This window comes from Lactuca saligna, chromosome 3 (genome assembly GCF_052625555.1).
Source record: "Lactuca saligna cultivar CGN05327 chromosome 3, ASM5262555v1, whole genome shotgun sequence".
Lineage (NCBI taxonomy): Eukaryota > Viridiplantae > Streptophyta > Magnoliopsida > Asterales > Asteraceae > Lactuca > Lactuca saligna.
The window spans coordinates 49,797,039-49,817,476 of NC_136419.1; the positions used below are offsets into that span (position 1 = coordinate 49,797,039).

General features: G+C 34.4%; 5 protein-coding genes across 6 annotated transcripts; 3 read left to right on the plus strand and 2 right to left on the minus strand.

Moving 5' to 3' along the window:
* Positions 1-1,874: 1,874 nt before the first annotated feature.
* Positions 1,875-3,392, plus strand: SP1L2 (SPIRAL1-like2). Its single transcript, XM_078984950.1, has 3 exons — positions 1,875-1,984; positions 2,744-3,036; positions 3,137-3,392. The coding sequence occupies exons 2-3, from the start codon at positions 2,779-2,781 to the stop codon at positions 3,218-3,220; spliced, it is 342 nt and encodes a 113-aa protein (XP_078841076.1). The 5' UTR covers positions 1,875-1,984; positions 2,744-2,778; the 3' UTR covers positions 3,221-3,392.
* Positions 3,393-7,689: 4,297 nt separating this feature from the next.
* LOC145036494 (uncharacterized) lies at positions 7,690-9,366 on the plus strand. The gene is made up of 5 exons (XM_078984955.1): positions 7,690-8,148; positions 8,345-8,409; positions 8,483-8,658; positions 8,740-8,848; positions 8,935-9,366. Exons 1-5 carry the CDS (start codon positions 7,824-7,826, stop codon positions 9,238-9,240), a joined length of 981 nt encoding a protein of 326 aa, XP_078841081.1. The 5' UTR covers positions 7,690-7,823; the 3' UTR covers positions 9,241-9,366.
* Positions 9,367-9,923: 557 nt separating this feature from the next.
* Positions 9,924-13,005, minus strand: FLN2 (fructokinase-like protein). 2 transcript variants are annotated; one of them, XM_078984951.1, is made up of 6 exons: positions 12,866-13,005; positions 12,125-12,444; positions 11,422-12,050; positions 10,776-11,247; positions 10,468-10,688; positions 9,924-10,373 (listed from the first exon to the last, which is right to left on the minus strand). In XM_078984951.1, exons 1-6 carry the CDS (start codon positions 12,907-12,909, stop codon positions 10,170-10,172), a joined length of 1,890 nt encoding a protein of 629 aa, XP_078841077.1. In that variant the 5' UTR covers positions 12,910-13,005; the 3' UTR covers positions 9,924-10,169. The 2 variants fall into 2 exon arrangements, with proteins under 2 accessions (XP_078841077.1, XP_078841078.1); XM_078984952.1 differs by having other exon boundaries at positions 9,924-10,366; positions 10,464-10,688.
* Positions 13,006-13,178: 173 nt separating this feature from the next.
* Positions 13,179-15,629, plus strand: LOC145036493 (Dihydropterin pyrophosphokinase / Dihydropteroate synthase). Its single transcript, XM_078984954.1, has 4 exons — positions 13,179-13,308; positions 13,409-13,502; positions 13,827-13,953; positions 14,044-15,629. The coding sequence occupies exons 3-4, from the start codon at positions 13,884-13,886 to the stop codon at positions 15,498-15,500; spliced, it is 1,527 nt and encodes a 508-aa protein (XP_078841080.1). The 5' UTR covers positions 13,179-13,308; positions 13,409-13,502; positions 13,827-13,883; the 3' UTR covers positions 15,501-15,629.
* A 23-nt stretch (positions 15,630-15,652) lies between these two features.
* Positions 15,653-16,784, minus strand: ATE1 (ATPase E1). The gene is made up of 3 exons (XM_078984956.1): positions 16,651-16,784; positions 16,260-16,523; positions 15,653-15,991 (listed from the first exon to the last, which is right to left on the minus strand). The coding sequence occupies exons 1-3, from the start codon at positions 16,685-16,687 to the stop codon at positions 15,786-15,788; spliced, it is 507 nt and encodes a 168-aa protein (XP_078841082.1). The 5' UTR covers positions 16,688-16,784; the 3' UTR covers positions 15,653-15,785.
* Positions 16,785-20,438: the final 3,654 nt, after the last annotated feature.

The following is a 20,438-nucleotide window of genomic DNA, read 5'->3' on the forward strand; positions in this document are numbered from 1 at the left end:
ATTTTATGTTATACTATTCATTTCCCCCAAAATGGGGATAACTTTGAGTTGTTGGTTTTAGTCCGTCGTTTTATATATTTATACATCTCTGGTTTTTTTTACATATTAATTATTATTTAAATGTAACATTTAATACTTATATATATATATAGTGTTATATATATATTAAATTATATTAATTAATTATAAATATTTTTTTTTGTTTATTTATCAAATTCGTACTAAAATTTAAATACATATTAAAATTTTAAAATACAATAACGTATTTTACAAAAGCTTAGGTCATCTACATCAGTGCAATGTCACTAATCTTTTAATTGTGCCAAATCAACTTTGCAATGACTACTTACATCAGTGCAATAATACTCATCTTTCAATAGTGGTCCCCACTGCCACATGGACAATTACTTTATATATATATATATATATATATATATATATATATATATTAATTATTAATATTTGTTAAATAATAATTATAACTAAAATTAAAATGATATGCAATATATATATATATATATATATATATATAAATATATATATATATATATATATATATATATATATATATATATATATATATATATATGGGTAAAGTGAATATACCTAACAACCTTATATAAGCTTAGGTACCTAACTACATCATACTACGTAATTTTGTATCATATTTGCATTGTAATCACTCAAAGTTCTTAAAATTCAACCTCATAACTTGATTGCTTCCAAAATCTTTGGACTTTCACCATTATCTTCCTTCAAATGACGTATTTCTATCGGAGACCCCCTGGTGGGCTTCATATACTACTGTTACAAATCAAATGGTGTAGGAAGAATATAATGGTGAATATCTGAAAATCTTGAAAGTAAATCAAGTTAAGGATTGAAGTTTAAGAACCTTAGATGATTCCAACGGAAATATAATGCAAAACCATGTAGTATAATGTGGTTAGGTACCTAAGCTTATATAAGGTTGTTAGGTACATTCACTTTACCCTATATATATATATATTGTTGTCGATCAAAACAAATATTATATATAAATTGTACTTGTATTACAAATATGTATCCCTATGTAAAAGAATTACAACACATCCATATAATATACTATAATAATAATAATATGGATATAATATACTATTATAATGATATGGCCTACATAAAGCCTTTGCAAACCTTTCAATAGTTGAAAGAAGAAGGCTAAGGTGACTTTCAATATATACTTAGATGAAATAAAACACCGATGTTGGTGCTCTTATAATGTATTATAAATATAATATTATTTTAATAAAAAAAAATAGATTATGTATTTATTAAAACCAAATTAATACAAAAGGTGTATTTGATAATTTATATAAGTTTAATGAACGAAATATAATTTTTGGGAGTAAAAATAAAATAAAAAATAGAGAAGAGTTGAAGATGAAATATTATTCTTTTATTTTTTTATTTTATTTTTGAAAGAAAAAAATCAAAATAAATTGAAGATGGTCTAAGAACTCCAAATTAACATTTATCACTCCTTTTAGCATTAATCTATTTGCTCACTAAGAACTCCAAATACATTTGAACCGTTACTTTAGCATCTAAAAATATTGGTTGACCAAGAAATTATATATTACGCTTTTAAAAAAAATCCTTATAAGGATTAAGGAATACCTACAAAAATTAATACGTTCACATAATCCATAAACTGATAAAAGCCATAATAATTATTTTTTATGAAAAGTTTATAATAATTATTTCAGTCGACGAAATATATCAAATTTACAAATTGAGTAATGTTGGCGTTAACACATATTTTATTTCAACTGGAATCCGGCCTTCGACAACAACAAAATATCTTGAGACACGTGGCAATAATAATTTGAATTTTAAACATTTAAACGTTCCCCTTTTCTGCTATAAAACCTCTTGCAGCTTTCCCTTTCTCTCTACCTCTCTTCCTCAAGCCTCTTCAAAGCAGATCTCTCTAGAAATCACCAAGGTAAATCAACGTCCAAAAACCCTAGATCTCTTATTCTATACAAATTCACAATCCATATCTTTTTTGATTAATCGCAATTCATGTTAAATCCACATTTTATGTTTTCATTCGATCCACAATGTGTCTTACTGTTCATACGATGTAATTGAGTAATCATTATCCCTGATCTGTAGCAATTATTGATTAGTGCATCATGCAATTATACAATTATTTGATACGTATGATTGAATCGAGATAAACGAGTAAATTAGCGGTTTACATGTCATTTTCGATCGCTAAATGAAGTTCTAGATCTTAACGCTACACGTTTCAAATTTACAAGTGGTTGTTGAAGATGAACAACGATTTGTGATGCATATCCTTGAAACGGTGTTTGTGTTTGTGTGATTCACTTATATTAAACGATTAATCACTTGTAATGGACAAGTAACTGACGTTCATCAGTCAGAGTTCGTCGGCGGCTTATGCTACAGAGATTTGTTTGTATATTAGTTTTGATAGAGACGTATCCTATTTTATGGTTTTCAAGTTCGATCTGGATATGTCGGTGGCAAATATTAGTTACTTCATTTCTATTAAGAAACCTTTTTATCCTGCTTAAGTTGTTACTAATCGTGAAATCTCAACTCTTTGATGAAGATCCAAGTTATCATTGTTCTGTGCTAACATATCCATTTACATATGTACAATGATTACATTCAATATCTTAAGAAAAGACTATTTTTAGTGATTCAATCTTGCTCTTTTCTTATGTTGCAGGATTAGTCTTTCTGATCTGTGAAAAGGGTAAAAATATGAATAGAGGAGGAAGCAGTGGTGGGGGACAAAGCTCTTTAGGGTATTTGTTTGGAGGTGGAGAGACTCCAAAGCCAGTACCAAAAGCTACTACTCAAGCTGCTCCATGTGAAACTCAAATACCAGCTGCAAAACCTGAGCCTGTTGCTGTTTCTGCCCCAGTAGATGCTACAAAGCAGGTTCCTGCAGGAATTCATAGTCAACCTTCCAACAATTACTTCAGAGCTGATGGTCAAAACACTGGAAACTTCATTACAGTATGTCATTCATCGTCTCTCTAATTCTTATCTTCTTCATATTGAACATGAGTTTGTGTGTGTGTGTTTCTGATTTCAATGTCTTTTAATGGTGATGCAGGAAAGACCTTCGACTAAGGTCCATCATGCCCCTGGTGGTGGATCGTCTCTTGGGTACATGTTTGGCAATGGTGGAAGCAAGTGATGTAAGTCATGGTATGAGTTCTAATTAAGATTTGAAGTTGTAATCACAAAGATAAATGCTTTTTTGCTTTACTGATTGTGAAAATGTGCTTCATGTAATGTAATCTATTTGGTGAATGTTGGTTTGGATCATATCACTCTACATAAATCTTGCACCAATATTATTAGTTCAATCATGTTCATGATGGATGCTGTGAAATTTCTTGTGTTCTAAGTTGTTGATTGTTTGCTTATCCTGTTGTGTTTCAAGGATATCGATCCACAGCAACTTAAAGTTGCACCTCCAAACTTTAATAACTTGTGACATTGTGTTATCGCATCGATGTTACCTTTTCAATTAACTTATTTTCTAAGCCTTCAAAATGGATGCTGTCCTATCTACTTATTCATGTATTTTCCGGTTGTTTTTCATCATATTTAACCTTTTTGTGATAGAATGTGTTATAAATAAATGATGGATTATTCGAACACAAACAATCAACAACTTACATCGTAAGAAGTGAGGTTCTTATATAATAGTACTCAAAAACTCCTAATAAGAAGTAAACCAAACCAAAGGGCTTCTTAACTAAGTGTTGTTCTTCCTCCTTAAGACCGATGGTTCAAGACTTGCAAGCGACATTGGTGAAATTAGGAATGGTTTAGGAGTGAATTAGATTTGTTGTGAGAAAACCAAAAAAAGGAGTTGTTTGGTAACATGTGAATGGAACCATTCATAGGTCATCTCTAAACGATCTTTGAATGGTTAGGCTGTTTGGTAACATCTGAATGTGTTAGGCTTTGGAATTTGTCTTTGATTTGAATGGTTAGGCTATTGGGTAACATTCGGAACCATTCATATATCATCTCTAAAAGCCTTTGAACGAATCAAAAAACATTGGAACTGCTTTGAACGGTTAAGCTATCTTACATTCTCTTAACCATTAAGACGTTAGAATCATTCATTTCTTCCGCATTCAACGTGATTTATCAAACAACCTAGAAAACTTGAATACCAACCAAATTTGGAAACAAGTTCAAATTTGGATGTCGAAATCGGCTTTGGCATAACAACATTGTTGAATTGTTGAATATCACCATTTTGGGTTTGCTTTGTTGAACCAAGAGAAATGTTATCGAAATTGCAGGCGTAGTATAAAGTGTAATTTTAGTGCGATGAACATAACAAAGGCCATTCGACTTCCTCAATTCAACTTTAATCACAACTCAAAATTCGTTTGTGATCTTCAAAACATTATCTTCACATAACTATTTATAACCCTTGTTGAGAAGCTCAAGGAGATGAGAATCTTCTACATCATAGTAATAAACATGACATTGATCAAAGTTTGAATTATGTCATTCAACATCTTGAAATAGATAGTTCCAATACCTTCACTCTTTCATTGAGAATTATCGAAACTAAGATTGAAGTCACCATTGTAAAATGGTTATAAGATGGTAAACTCATTTGTATGTGAACACATGGTAAGTACAATCGAAACCAAGAACCTACTTGTGATTAACATCGTCACAACAATAATAATAATAACAAGAACTTATCCCTATGAACTATCATCACAAACATAGTTTTTAACTTTGTATCGGAGGCATTCATCTTTCTACATTCCGCAACTTATTACACTGGAAAATCTTGTGACCATCTTCTTAGTAATACTTGCAAAACTTGCCATTTCCTTTAAATTTCGATTTTTCCCAAACTATATATTCATTAAGATCGAGAATTGCTCAGCATCTCATTCAAAACCATTTGTTTCATATTTTCCCTGGAGTACAAGGCTTTGTAGTCTTCATTTAGTGCAAGATAATCTCAACTATAAAGAATAGTTGCACGAAGATTTTCAAAGGAGAAATAAAGTTATTAAGCTAAGATCCTCCTTATCACTTTTTATTTCCAAAGTAGCCAAATCATACACAATTTATTTGAAATAAAAGATATGGGTAAGTAGATTTTCACATTCTTGAAGCTTATGTAACAAAAAAAAAAGCTTTTGTTTTGAGTGCACCTTACTTGTGAGATCATTTTTCATGCAAATCGACTCAAGTTTAGACCATAAGGCAATGATAGTCTTTTCCTCAAGTTCTTCTTGGAAGATATTATTGTATGCAATCCTTTCTTTTCTCAACTTTAGACCAAGTGTATTACTATTTGCTTCCAAAAGAATCTAAAGTATCATTATAATCATTTTGACTCAAAAGATTTCTTATATTCACTTTCAAAAGAGAATGTATGGTTTCACCATATAATAATGGAAGATGAAACTTGATAGAAGCCATGAGAAAAAAATGATTATAATATTGTAAATTGTTTAGAGAAAAACATATATTATGGGAGCATGTTTATGGGATAAAAAGTCGACGGACTTAAACAAATCCTGTTAGAAATCTAGGGTAAACTGATTGCTTGGATTCCTTGAGAGTCGTGATGCACTTTAGATTGAAATATTTCGATGGTACAATCAAATATTCAATCGGATAAAATTTAGAGATTTCGAGAACACTGAAGGAAGAATGTTATAAACTTCTTGTTTACCGGAAAATGAAAATGACCAAAATTCATACATAGCTAATATCTGAAAATTAACCAAAAACTTTCATAATACAGTTAGAAAACCACCACTTATCGATCAAATAACCACTATAAAGTCGGGTCTAAATAGATATCACAAATCAAGTTTAAGACACAATTTTTGACCCAAGCCAGGGGCTCTGCCCCTTGGATCCCGTTAAGGGTTGCTACCCCTTAGACCCCGCTACCAGGGGCATTACCCCTGGACCTCCATTGGTTCAGGGGCTTCACACCTAAATAACAATGTACTTTCAACCAAGACAAACTTAAACATGTGTGCACTTCACACCACCCTAACTTGTTTAATATTTATCAAGGTAACATTGAGCAAACAAATTTATCCCATTAAACTTAAATAACATTTGTGACACAAATTACCAACAATTCTAAAAGGTAAAATCAATCTCATAGAAAGACAAGTGTTGGATGAGATAATATGGAATACTGACAAGAAAGAACCTTTAGGGTTGTATGAAAATTCGATTATGGTTAAGGGTAAAAGGGTATTAGAATCTTGAAATTTTGTCTTTGTTATAACTGATGGATATTTGGAATACAAACAACCGATAACTAAAAACATAAAGGCTGAAAATACCAAAAGAGAAGAGAAAATAGTTCAGAATGAATGAATTTGAATTAAACTTAACGAATTTAGTTATGGCCTTACAAAGAAAGTCATACTAATACTAAAAAACTCATTATAAGAAGGAAATATTCCTAAATAATAACGTGACTTGATAACCAAGTAACCAACTGCACTCATGATGGAAATCAACTTACACATAAACATAAAAACAGGTTACATGAAGCAGGAAGTGTTGTATTAAACAAGGAAAATACATGTTGGCGTAACACTACTAATAAAACACTTTAGGAACGGTGATACCATGCATAATTATATTTGTCATGCAATGTGAGGTTTTTGATAATCTGTAACAAAATGTTCATTTTATACTTATAAAGTTGTGTCGCACCGATGTGGGATACACTAACACTCACTATCAGGGTCGGAGGCTCGATAAGGATAGACAAGGATGTGCTAAGCCACTGGGGTGTGAGATGTCAACTCTGATACCATGTAAATATATTTGAAACTTAATATTGTTTCTGTAAAAATCCATGAACAGGGGAGCATAGTCAAAATTTTATATTTTTTGGCCTAATATGTATAAAATTAATGTATACGAGCTACTTCTAAGCAAAAAATCAGGGGAGGGGGGGGGGGTTGTAGGCCCCCTCACCCTAATAAAGTTCCGCCCTTGCTTAATTCTAAATGGTCCTGTTATCCCACATGTTTATGAACCTTTTTAACCTTTAGCTTATTAGGGTTTGTCCAATAAGTTTGATCTTACCTACTATTTATTCATCTTTTTGTTGTTAGTAGAGTTTATATTTTTCATTGACAACCTTTAATTTCTCTTTTTCAATAAATTTTATGGCAATATTATCATGTCCAATATTCTCCAAACTTAATTCAATATTAATAAAACTTTATCTTGGTGATTCACAAAATATATATATATATATATATATATATATATATATATATATATATGTATATATATATATAATAAAAATTAACTCTGTCATTTATAAATTCTTTTAGTTTATTATTGTCGGTCCTAAATCTGAATAAAAAAGGATAGTTTATAATGTTAAGTATAGTAAAAACCAAAGAATTTTATATTTTTGGTTGGCATGAACCCCAAATATTGAACCACCACTTTCGAAATTGTATTTAAAATATATAAAATTGAAATTTGAAAACTTTTTGTACCAAAAGATGGCAAACTTAGTTTTCTTATGTGTCGATTATATTAAATCAAAATGATTAAAGAATGAAATAAAAACAACTAAAAAAAATAAAATAGGTCAGATATATTAGATGATGCAGGATTTAATTTATTTACTTCGAAGTTCGAACGTTAAGATTTTCCATTTTTTCGGAGCAGAAATAGCAATTTGCGCTCGTATAGAGTAACAGAGTGTCTGAGCTTCGTCTCTTCACTCTTCAGTTCTTGGAATCGGATTAGAGATGATAAACCCTAAATTGGCTCGTAGTTTACGCAACTTACTTCCACTTATGCATAGAGACCTCAGCTCCCGCTTCTCTCCAACTCCCTTCGCCTCTCACCATGATCGAATTGCATTCCATCTTTTTCAGTCACGTCCATTCACCCTCCACAAATCTAACTCTTCTTTTTCGGTTGTGGTATTTGGGTTTCATCATTCTGTTTATCGTCCTCCTAAAATTTCCTCAAGTTTTAATCCTTCGTTTGCAAGTCATCATGGGTACTCCACCACCACCAATGCCTCTACTGAAGATATCCAGTGCCAAAACCCTCAAGAACCACCTCAATGTAATGCTCTATACTTACAATATCTCCATTTCTTTCATCCTGATAACCTAGGTTTGGTTTCCTTATCTATGTTTGCATGCCTTCCAAGTGTTCGATCAAAGTTCTGTTCGAAAATTTAGCTTATACAGTTCGTTATCTAGAGGTATGATTAAATCATCATGTGTCTTGATCCTAATATGAACCAACGATCTTGCAGCTGACACAAACGATGAAGTAGAACCAATCGACTTATGGGAGGAAGAAGACGAAGCTGAGCCTAAGGTACTGTACATTCTCTCATCTTTTACTCTACTCTACTTAAAAACACACCTTAAATTTATTTAGAATTTCACAGATCGGAGATGGTGGAGATGGAGGCGGTGTTGTCCTGCAAAACTGTCCTTGGGGCGAGAAAGTTCTATCCATTGCTCGAGACGTTTTGCTTCAGTTTGGTGATGACATAGAAATCTTCGCTTTCAAAACCTCCCCTCGTGGATACATTTATGTCAGATTAGATAGACTCTGTAACGAGTAAGATTCTCATTTTAGGAAAAAGTTATATACTTTTAAACAATCCCAACAAAAAAGATTTCATCTTGATTTGTGCATCAGATATGGGTGCCCTAGCATAGAGGATATTCAAAGTTACAGCCATGAATACAAGAAAAGACTAGACAAAGCAGGAGAAACTGGAGACATACCCTGTGATTTAGCTCTTGAGGTAACCATTATTATATAACCAACCATTGAATTATTTTCTATCTTTGATATAACTTATTTATGTTTTTTTTTTTTTTTTCTTGGAAGGTGTCATCTCCAGGTGCAGATAGGCTACTGAGGATACCGGATGATTTAGAAAGATTTAAAGACATGGCTATGAGAGTGAAGTATGTAGATGATGATGATCATAGGTGTAAGGAAAAAGAAGGGGTGTTCTTTTTGGAAGCCATTGAAGGGGAATGTGAGAGGTGTGTATGGAGGTTGGCTGATGTGAAAGAAAATCGGGATCCTTCATCTAAAGGAAGACCTTTGAGCAGGAAACAAAAGGATTGGAGACTTGAACTTCCATATGAAAGGGTTGAGCAGGCAACTTTATACCTTGATTACCAATAAGTGTGCAACTTGGATTCTTCAATTTGTTCTTGAGGTACCTGTTTTTGGTGCTTAAGGATTATATATAAACTTGATGGAATTGGAGACCTTTTTGACATGTCTTTATGTATTTCAAGTTTTGGTATCTGTCAATATGGATTATGAACTTGAAAATGAATGTATGTTGTTGGAGGTCTTTATAATACGGCTAATTGAAGCCACAAAATAAAAACAATGTCTAATCCAACAAACACAAATTAAAAACAACAAATCAACCAAACAATAGTAGCTACGCAATCGAGAAAACTGTTTATATCTAATGTGAAACTGCGTATAAGCTACAACATACTACAAAATGGCTACGTATGTTCAAAAAGCGTAGACTTGACTTTTTTTATGTGTTTATGAATGGATATGGACAACGGACTTGTAATAGTCGTTTGGTGCATGTGATCAACACTTATGTCAATGTCGTTTGTTGATGATAACATACATGAAACCATAATTTTATTGTTTCACTCACGTTTTAGGCTTAAAGTGATAGACGTTACCATAACTAGTTTAACATATACCTGTTAATTGTCTTTTCTTGATCTTTATTCATTTGGATAAAATTGTTGGTATATACATCTATTTTCTCGGTTCTTTTGGTCTCTCAAATTTAAAAGAACAAGCATTACACAAATTTAGTCATCGATTCCACGTTTTTGCCTTTAAATTTGAAGTTGATTTCAACTGGATAATCGTTGGTACGTTTCATGACAGATGACACCTGGACAATTAATTGTGGAAATACTTCTTACAGACTTTGAAACCACATACAACAACAGGTAAACATAAACCAAACTACAAAATTGCACATCCAACTTAAGGCTAAAATACTGCCACTAATCCCTATCAAGCACATCATTTTGTCTCAAAGTTGAAGAATCAAAACTTGTAAACAAAAACTACAAACCTCTCCTTTTAGCCCCAACCACTTGATTTACTACTCTCCTCACAGGCTCTTCATCCTCCATTCCAATGTCACTTATATCTTCCGAATCATAATCACCATCTATCACCACATTCACACCTTCATCTTCTTCCAAATCATCACCATCATCTCTCTTCACATCTAAGCTCACTTCTTCTTCTTCTTCTTCTTCTTCAACCTACACATCACACAACAAGAAAAGATACAAAATCAAATCAACAACATTATTTGATAAACTAACTATATATTAACACAAAAAATCATCAACTTACAGGGATCAGAGTCCGGAATGCTTTTTGGGAGATTGTTCTAAGCCCATTTGGATCCGAGAAAAACTCATCATCTTCCATCCCCGGTTTTGGAGGGTAGCCTCGTGTCCTGGCTTGAAGCCATTGTTGTGTCACCCCACGGTTAATGGCATAGTCAATACTATGCACCAAGTACTCTTTATCAGTCATCAAGTGTGGTTGAACTATCAACTTACTCATAAGCCCTGATCCCATTATTTTAAATAAAATCCGTTACATACAAAAATAAAAGTTCTTGTCATAAATCTTGAAATGTGTTCATTTTGTATTACCTGCAACAATGCCATCTCCAGCTGCTGACATGTCAGAAGTGAAAGGGGTAATGGGCGGATCCTCCATTCCAAGAACCGACCCGTTATGCTCCTTTGTATAGTAGTGAATCTTGGAAGTCCCGTTTGTGACAAATAAAAGTTGAAGATTGTCGGGTCGGATCAACCCGATTTGATCCGGATCGTAGTGGACAAACTTTGATCTATCGTTGTCCTTGGTGTCAAATCTTTCAGATGGGACAATCCCACATAAGAATTCGAGTTCTTGTTTGGTGACTTCGATTATATCTGCAAGTTCTAATGCTTCTTGAATGATTGATTGAGTTTCTTCACGAGAATGCCAAAGTGGTAATGGAAGATTGAGATCAAAAAAGATGAGTCCTCCAAGTTGCTTTGAGATCTTGATAGCTTGCAATGCACTTGTTCTCATTTTTTTGTCAAGAAGAGAGAATGAATTGAAGTAAAACATTTTTGCCTGCAAAATAAGGTCAACAATCATAAACATGGTGCCATTTGGGATAAAAGTTGAAGGGTTAAACAATTATACCAATTTATGTAACAATGTTATGTTTACTTTCATATGAGATCTTGAAGTGTCATTAGAGTCAATATCTAAACTATTCTTTCAAGAAAAATCAAGATTACTTACCTCTTTGAGCACATCAACATTGATTTCCGACTTTTTTAGCGAATCCTCCGCACACGCGTTGACACATGTCATCTTCAAACTACCCCTTTTGCTCATTTTCATCCGTGAAACCGAAGTTGTCCTTTTTGCATCAATCCGAATGGATCGAGTTTGAACTCGATTCTCATTCAAATGTAACAACAAAGCTTGACCAAAGTCATCATCCCCGATTTTACCCATCAAAACCGCATTACTCCCAATATTAGCAAGACACAGTGCCACGTCACTCGCACACCCTCCGGGTGCCCTAACAAACTTCTCTGGGGCCCACAACGCTTCCTTCATTCGTTCATGTGATTCATGATCCAAAAGTCTATTGGCTCGCCTTCCGGAAGGTACAAATGCATGATGAGTGGATCCAAAACAACAAATTAGAGGTGGCCATGAGTATGTAAAGCTTATATCTTCAACATTTTCATCAAATTGTATATCTTTTTCGTTATCTGTATCATCTTCAATCTCACTTAGCTCGGTTTCACTACTTTGATCTATTGTATCATCCATCTTTTTCTTGACACGTGTACGCCTTGTCACCTTTTTTTCTGGTTCTTCTTCTTCTAAGTTACTTGAAGTAGAAGCGATTGCAATTTCTAGAAAAGGAGAATATATGTCAATTTTTATAAAGTGCAAGAAAATTGTCGCTCGTTCTTAATATAAGACTGACCTTTTTTTCGAGTTCTTCTTTGAGGTTTCTCCGGAACTGTTGTGGACTCGGAGGGCAATGATGTCTTTTCGTCTGTGTTGCTAATAATAGTCTCTGGTATGGAGTTTTCTTCTGGAACATCTGATTCTACTTTTTTTCTTCTTCTTGATGGAGCTCTTTTACGTGTTGTCTTCTTTTCTGAGTCGTCTTCTTCTCCATCAGATGTATTTTCTGCGAGTTTTCTTCTGGGAACTGCTGTAATGGCAAATCTACTACACAGTCTAACATCTGGGAATTTTACAAGATTTATTGAGGGTATCGAAGGCAAATTCGAGTGCCACCTACAGAGTACATAATCCAGAGTTTATAAGAATTTGTTAAATGCTTTATCTTTATGCAAACATTATGTTGTTCATGGTATTGTTTGTAAAGATTGTTATAGTTCGTGAAAAGAGAGCTAAAAAACAAACATTCAAACAATCGAATTGCTATCTTTTTCTCTTTGAAATTGACATCACTACATTTCTCTCCTTATCCTTTCTTTTTCCCATTACAGGCGAATAATCAACTTGAACAAAATACTGAAATCAAAACTCAACTTTCAGAAATTTCGCACTGAATTCTACGATTTGCAAGCGATTCAAGTTAACATCACTAAATTATTTTTACAAATAGCATGTGGCTATGTTGGTTCATAGATATATCTATATGTATCTGTGTTTGAGAGAGAGAGAGAGAGAGAGAGAGAGAGAGAGAGAGAACCTGGGCAAAGAACAAAATTGGGTAAAAGAAGGGAAAGACGCCATTTTTGACACACCAAAAGCTTGAGCTTTCAAGAATCCCACCTCAACGCCACCATTTCACAGAACCCAACCCCTTCTCTGGGTTTAAAGATGAGGGCTTTACTTTGACCTCTTTTCCAATCTGAAATACCCAAAACCAGATAAATATACAATATTAAATGCACAATGTACAAGACATGTCGATTTAAAGATTTATCAATTTTAGATCTCGAAATGAGCTTACCTTTTACCTTTTTACTATTGCTATATTTACAGGATTGCCACTGCCCTTGAAAGATATCAACAGAATAACCCCCATTCAAAAGGGTTTCACTCCGCTTACACAGGGTTACACATGTATATGTTTGTATGAGTTCTCGAATCCCTCACATTCGATTCTCGTTGCAGCAAACGGTGTTAAAGGTGCTTACTTTTTTGGTTTTTTTAAATTTCCCGTTTGAAGATTCGTTCGAGTTTTCAATCTCTGTTCCATATATTTTGACTGTAATATCTTGACTTGCAGAGACCCATCTCAATGCTAGATTTGGGCTTTATTGTTGATGAAGCTCCATAAGTGAATACTTTAAAGCTGTTCTATGCCATATAATCTTCTAGAGGTAACACCCCGAATCCGTTTCTAGTGATTTGTTGATATAAAAATTGAAGTTGATAACACAAAGTTCTTAGACCTGAATAGATGGACACGTTTTGACTTTTGTAGTAAAAAAGTAAGGGGATCTTTAATGCTAGCTGATTTATAACTTCATAAGATTGTTCAAAAGATATGTGCTAGTAGACTAGTAAATCCCTTCATTGCAAAAAGATGATGCTGGAAATTATCCTGTAGTCAAATAATACGCCATTTGTTCCCAAAAGAAAGGGATTTAGACTCGATACTAAACAGTAATTTTTTATAATCGTTTTGGACTCTGTCTTTGCAGATTTCCCCTTCACCACTTAATCTGAAAACTTGATGAAAGTTTATATCTTATAAAAACATGAATATTTGCAAGCGGATACTACCATCAAGGTTATCATCATACACTCATGCCATTACATCTTACAAAGGTAGACTACCCAATTCATCTTTATATGAAGTTATAAAGATTTTGGGCATCTTTTCTTGAAAACTGACACTATTGATTCTTTTTCTTGCAGCATCATTTTCTTTCTTTCATTCCTCACCAGACACTTCAATTCAAGTTCATTCCGAAGAACAACAAGTAGTAATTGCTTTAGGTAGCAATGTAGGCAATAGACTCAACAACTTCAATGAAGCCTTAACACAAATGAAGAAATCCGGTTTACAAATCACAAGACACGCGTGTCTATACGAAACCGAGCCCGCTTATGTCACCGATCAGCCTCTCTTTCTCAATTCAGCCATTAGAGCCACCACAAAACTCGGGCCCCACGAACTACTTTCAGTCTTGAAAAAAATCGAAAAGGAAATGGGCCGAACCAAAGGGATCCGGTATGGCCCACGACCCATCGACTTAGATATATTATTCTACGGAAAATACAAAATCAAATCCGAAACCCTCACAGTTCCCCATGAAAGAATCTTTGAGAGACCATTTGTTATGGCTCCATTAGTTGACTTATTAGGGTCGGATGTTGACCATGATACGGTTTTACACTGGCATTCTTTTTCAAAAAAAGGAGGAATCTTTGAATCTTGGGAAGAATTAGGTGGTGAATCTTTAATAGGAAAAGATGGGTTAAGAAGAGTGTTACCCGTTTCCAATCGGTTATGGGATTGGTCAAAGAAGACTTCGGTTATGGGAATCTTGAATTTGACTCCCGATAGTTTTAGTGATGGAGGGAAGTTTGAAAGTATCGCGGATGCTATGTCTCATGTTCAAACCATGATATCTCAAGGGGTGGATATAATCGATCTTGGAGCTCAATCCACACGTCCAATGGCTTCAAGAATCTCAGTTACACAAGAACTAGATCGTCTGATTCCGGTTCTTGAAAGGGTTCTTAAATTACCCGAAATTGAAGGAAAGTTGATATCCGTAGACACGTTTTATTCCGAAGTTGCTTTGGAAGCGGTCAAAAAAGGCGCTCATATAGTCAATGATGTATCGGGCGGAACCATGGATTCCGACATGCTTAATGTCATGGGGAAGCTTAATGTCCCGTATGTAGTTATGCACATGAGGGGGGACCCACACACGATGCAAAATGTTGAGAATGTGAAGTATGATGATGTTTGTAAAGAAGTTGGTGATGAGTTGTATGAGAGGGTAAGAATTGCGGAATTACATGGCGTGCCAGCTTGGCGGATTGTTCTTGACCCCGGAATTGGATTTTCGAAGAATACGGAGGGTAATTTGGAGATTTTGATGGGGTTGAAGAGGATTAGGGAAGAGATTGGGAGGAAGAGTTTAGGGGTGTCGCGTGTGCCTTTGTTGATTGGGCCTTCAAGAAAGAGGTTTTTGGGGGAGATTTGTGGGCGGGTTTCTGGTGTTGAGAGAGATCCGGGGACTGTTGCTGCTGTTACTTGTGGTGTTTTGGGTGGGGCGAATATTGTTAGGGTTCATAATGTTGGAGATAATGTGGATGCTGTGAAGCTTTGTGATTCTATGTTGGATCAAGTTGGGAGATAAATGATTATTGAATTTTTTTTTTTTTTTTTTTTTTTTGAGAGAGGAGTTTGAACCATATGTAGATGAAGACATGATAAATGTTTTGTTTTTGTAAGGGCACAAATGAGATACAAATTTTTGTGATCAAAACTGTCAAAATTTGGGTTGAGAAATTACATATCAATCTTTTTTCCTTCAATTTCAATAAAATGTTCAGTTTCTGCTTTTGTAAAACAAAGCAATAGTCTCAAAAGTTTGATCAAAATTAACATGAAACTAGGATACAACACAAGCAACCAAAATAAACTAAGTATTGTTCTGTTTCACTGCTTCAGCTTCAGCAATAGCCATGGGATCATCTTGTTCATCTTTCTCACCTTCGCGTTCATCTACCAGTTTTTTTCTATGCAATTCTTCAGCAGCCTGCATTGATGCTTGGTTTTCTGCTTGAATCCGTTTCATTTCTTCTTCCTGCTGCTGTCTTTCAAACCATGTATCCGCATCCGCCCAAACTGAAATTTTAAAACACTAAATCGTTAAATACAATCAAGCTAGAGCATATGAAGAAGCATAAAATCTATGTTTTGGAAGCATGAACATCAATGGATGCCACAGCAAACTAGAATGAATACTTGCTAAGTCTCTGCATCAACTAATCAAGCATTGGTTTTAAACCTAATCTGCTAAAGCCATCGTAAAGTACCAATCCGCATATCAAAAAGAACAAACAAAATCTAGGGTTTAAGACCAAGGTTTTAAGAAGGAGAAACGAATACATACTAGGTTGAGCAGCCCAGCCCTGTTCACCACCCTTAATTTTCTCCGGTAGAGCGTAATTGACGGTGAGTACACGGCCGTAAAGCTCAGCACCATCCATGTTATCCATCGCAGCAGCCGCATCCTCTCTCTCCAGAAAAGTCACAAACCCAAACGATCGGTGTTTCTGCGTCGCCTGATCCAACGGCGTCTTCACATCTTTAATGTCTCCGAACGGTATGAACGCTGAATGCAAAATCGTTTCATTCACCTCCTCTGGCAATCCACCTAATTAACCAACAACAAGAAGAAGTTCAATCAAATATATCACTTGTGCAACATAATCTATAATCCATATCCATACATTGTATGTCAATTTGAGTTTGAAATTTAAATTGGGGGAAGGGTTTCTTACCAACGTAGAGTGTGTTCTTCTGTACCTGTTGATTCATTCTGTCGCTAGATCACAGTAACGGCGGAGAGGCCGAGTTTTATACTAATTGTACTAAAGAAAATATATTAGGTTGAAGAGTGTCATAACTCATACTCAAAGGGTTGTCGGTGTAATATTTGATTTTACAATAAAACATTTAAGACTATTATATCCATCTCATCATCTGTTATACTATGAAAGATGGAAATAAACAAAATGGATAATATATACTATTTTCTATATTTTTTTGGATGTTTTTAATTTATGTTATTTTAATTTGTTTTATTTTTTTATTTATGTCATATATCTATAAAAAAACATATAAATTAATAAAATATAAAATAGTGAATTAAAAATACCATATAAACTTAAAAAAAACATTTAAAAAAAAGGAAAAAACATTGAACAAAAAACACACGATAGTCCTAATAATTAAAAAAATACTGACAAACTATTCTTTACCCAAGTATTTGCTCTCGATCTTTGCCTTCATTCTCTGTATCACTTCAGCTCGTCTTAGTGATAAATTTTCTTCGTTTGTCGTAAGAATTGCCAAATTTTTCGATATGCGATCTTCTTTGGCTTCTTGACGGAGGAAATCCAAATGCTCCCGTTGCAATTCATATCTTTTATTTGCGATTTCTACGGGGGCGTCGATTTTTTTTTTTTCATTTTGTCGCTGCTCTCGAAGCCGACTTTCATTCTCCTGCGCATGTCGTTGCGCGCGCTTCGCTTTGTCGCTCTCCATCGGTCGTCGTGACGAAGATATTTCCTCGATGCCGTCAAACTCGTTCGGGATCTCATCGGTGTCTGTATTGAGGTCGATGTTCGTGTGTCCGTCGGAAACGTCAACCGAACCCAAACCACAAGACCTCTTTGATTGTTGTTTCGATGATGTTGGGGTTTTTATCCATTTTGGATCTTTCCTCACTATCTCCCATACTTTTTCATACTCAAATATGTGACCCATTTGCACGTGATATTCCTCCCTCACGGCTCTAAACACATTGAAATCATTGGCACCACTTTGACGTTGCGAAGAAAGTTTGTTGTATATGGAATTTAATTTGGTGCACTTCCGACTAATTTGAGTCAATTTGCCACTAAGCATATCATTATTGCGATATGTGTCACCCTTGTTCAAAATTGTGCGGAATTTGACAATTACGGCATCCCAAAAATCAACTCTCTTCATATAGTTCCCCAAAGTTGATTGTTTTGAAGTATCGCACCAAGCCACCGCCAACGCATGCTCTTCCTCCGGTGTCCACCATGTTGGAGGTGCTTTCCTTCCGCCCCGACCACGACCTCTTTCCCTTTCTTTTTTGATCTCCCTTTTTTTCCCGATGCTTTCCGACTACCCCCGATTTGCGTCTCAATAACCGTTTCTTGCGTGGGTGGGGGTTGTGTGGTTATTTGTCGTATAAAAGGCGAGACAGAGAATTATAGTGGGGGTGAGGTGAGATTGAAAAAATTGGTGGTATATAGAATTTGTGGTGAGTTTTGCGAGTTGAGGAGGTTTATGTAGCCCTCGTATGCCATAAAACCTATTGGCGTGGATGTGTTTGTGTTTGGAGGAGGAGTATTTGGGTTTTGATTCATAGCTAGTTGATTTTTGTGTTTGTGTTTTGAGTGATTTAGTAAATAGATATAGAGAAATATACGTGTAGTAAAAAGAATGAGGTGTGTATATATATATATATATATATATATATATATATAATGAAAATGTAATTAGTAATTTTTTTTATTAAAATTACCCTTTTTAAACGGTTGAAATTTGAAATTGTACCGTTTTTAAACGGTTTAATTTTGCAACGTTCGAATTAATCCGTGTTACGATACGTTACCACAATAGCGAGGGATAACATAACATGTAATGATGGGAGGGTGGGGCAGTGTTCACCCGTTATGGTGCTGCCACATCGGATAATGTCATACACGCGTTGCCTACACCCGTCCCTCTAATGGGATACCAAATCATATTTCATTTTAGAACAGAAGCTTTAAAGAGACGATGTTAATTGATATTTTTTATACGGTAGCACCGGTTAAATGTGTATTCATATATGGACAAAATCGCAAAATGGTCTTCTGTGGTATGTATTTTTTGGGGTTTTAGTCCAAACCCTTTTTTGGATTAGTGGTCTTTTTGAGCTAGTTTCGTTGCGGATTTGATCCATAGGTAAACTAAAATGATTGGAATGCCCTTCTGATTATTTTTTATGTTTTTTCTATTTAAATTAAATGAAAAAAAGCATAATTAATTAATTTGGGCCCACATCTCTGTGTGTGTGTGTGTGTGTGAAAAGAAAAAGCCAAAAAAAACCCACCCCAATCCATCTTCTTCTTCCCCATATTTTCTACCTCAATTGTTATGCAATAAACCCTATAAATTATTGATGAAGAATTATAAGCTACTCTGGAGTAAAAAAGATGAATAAACGGGAGTTGGGAGCTTACTTGTATGAAGGGGATTTTCGTGTATAGGGAACCCTCATCAACCCCATTGGGTTTTCCAATTCCTTGCAGCTTCGATCCCATTCCATTGTCTCGATGATGTTTATTGAATAATATTTCGAATTGGAACCGATAAACCATCGATTAGTCCCTAATACACACGATTTAGTCTCGGTGATGCATATGGTGAGGCATAGAAGCTTTACCCTTCAAAAAGGTAAGGGGGTTTGAAGAACACCCAGAAAAATTTCAGACTCATCTCGTTCAAGTTTTACTTGGGTGAAGTCATAATCTTGCAACTTTACTGGGGACCAAATTTCTTTAGAAGGTTTTTGTGAGAATAAAACACATTGTAAAAATACAACATGTTCATCATCTTCCCCATCTCACGCACACAGTGAAAATACAATCTGTTCTACAAGGTTTTGTTGGATAGCAAAATCGATTTCTATAGGATTTTGTTAGGGCTAAAAAATTAATTTCTACAGGATTTTGTTAGGTCTAAAAGTCGATTTCTTTCTTTTGATAAGGAAGTCGATTTGCATGTGTAAGTGTGCGTGATTGTTCATCATCCGATGTTGAATCTGAACCTTGATTCTTCATCATTTGATGTTGAATTTGTCAAGCACCTCCAAATCTTTTATACTTCGATGGAGAAGAAGAAGAAAAATAAGAAGAAGAAGAAGAAGAAGAAGAAGAAGAAGAATGTTTGGCTTTCTTCATTGGGTATCGCTTGAAGATGAGTTTACACTGTCTGTTTGTGGGTCTAAAAAAATGAAGCCTTGTCTTTATAGTGTCAAGCACCTCTAAAAATGAAGCACATCATTTAGAGAGAGAGAAGGAGGTGGGCCTTCTTATTTTTTATTATTTAAATAAATAAATAATTATTAGATTTAAGTAAAATGAAAGAAAAATAGAAAATAAATAACCTAAGGATATTAAAGTCATTTCAGTTTACCGATGGACTAAATCCACAACGAAACTAGCTCAAAATGACCATTAATCCAAAAAAGTCGGGGTTTTGACTAAACCTCCAAAAAATACATACCATAGGGATCATTTTTGCAATTTTGTCTTATATATGTGATTGTTTTACTATTTTATTAATATTGGGTTAAATACTTATAATAATAATAAAGTAAAAAATGGCAAAACATACTCTATAGATGGACGCACGTTGAACTTCTTTCAAGACATATAATATGGGAGTAAATCAGAGAGCACTGTCAATATTTTAGACATAAAATTTGAAGCTTAAATCTTATTTATGGAATTGTCTACCTCAACCATTTTTCATTATGTGGCTAAGG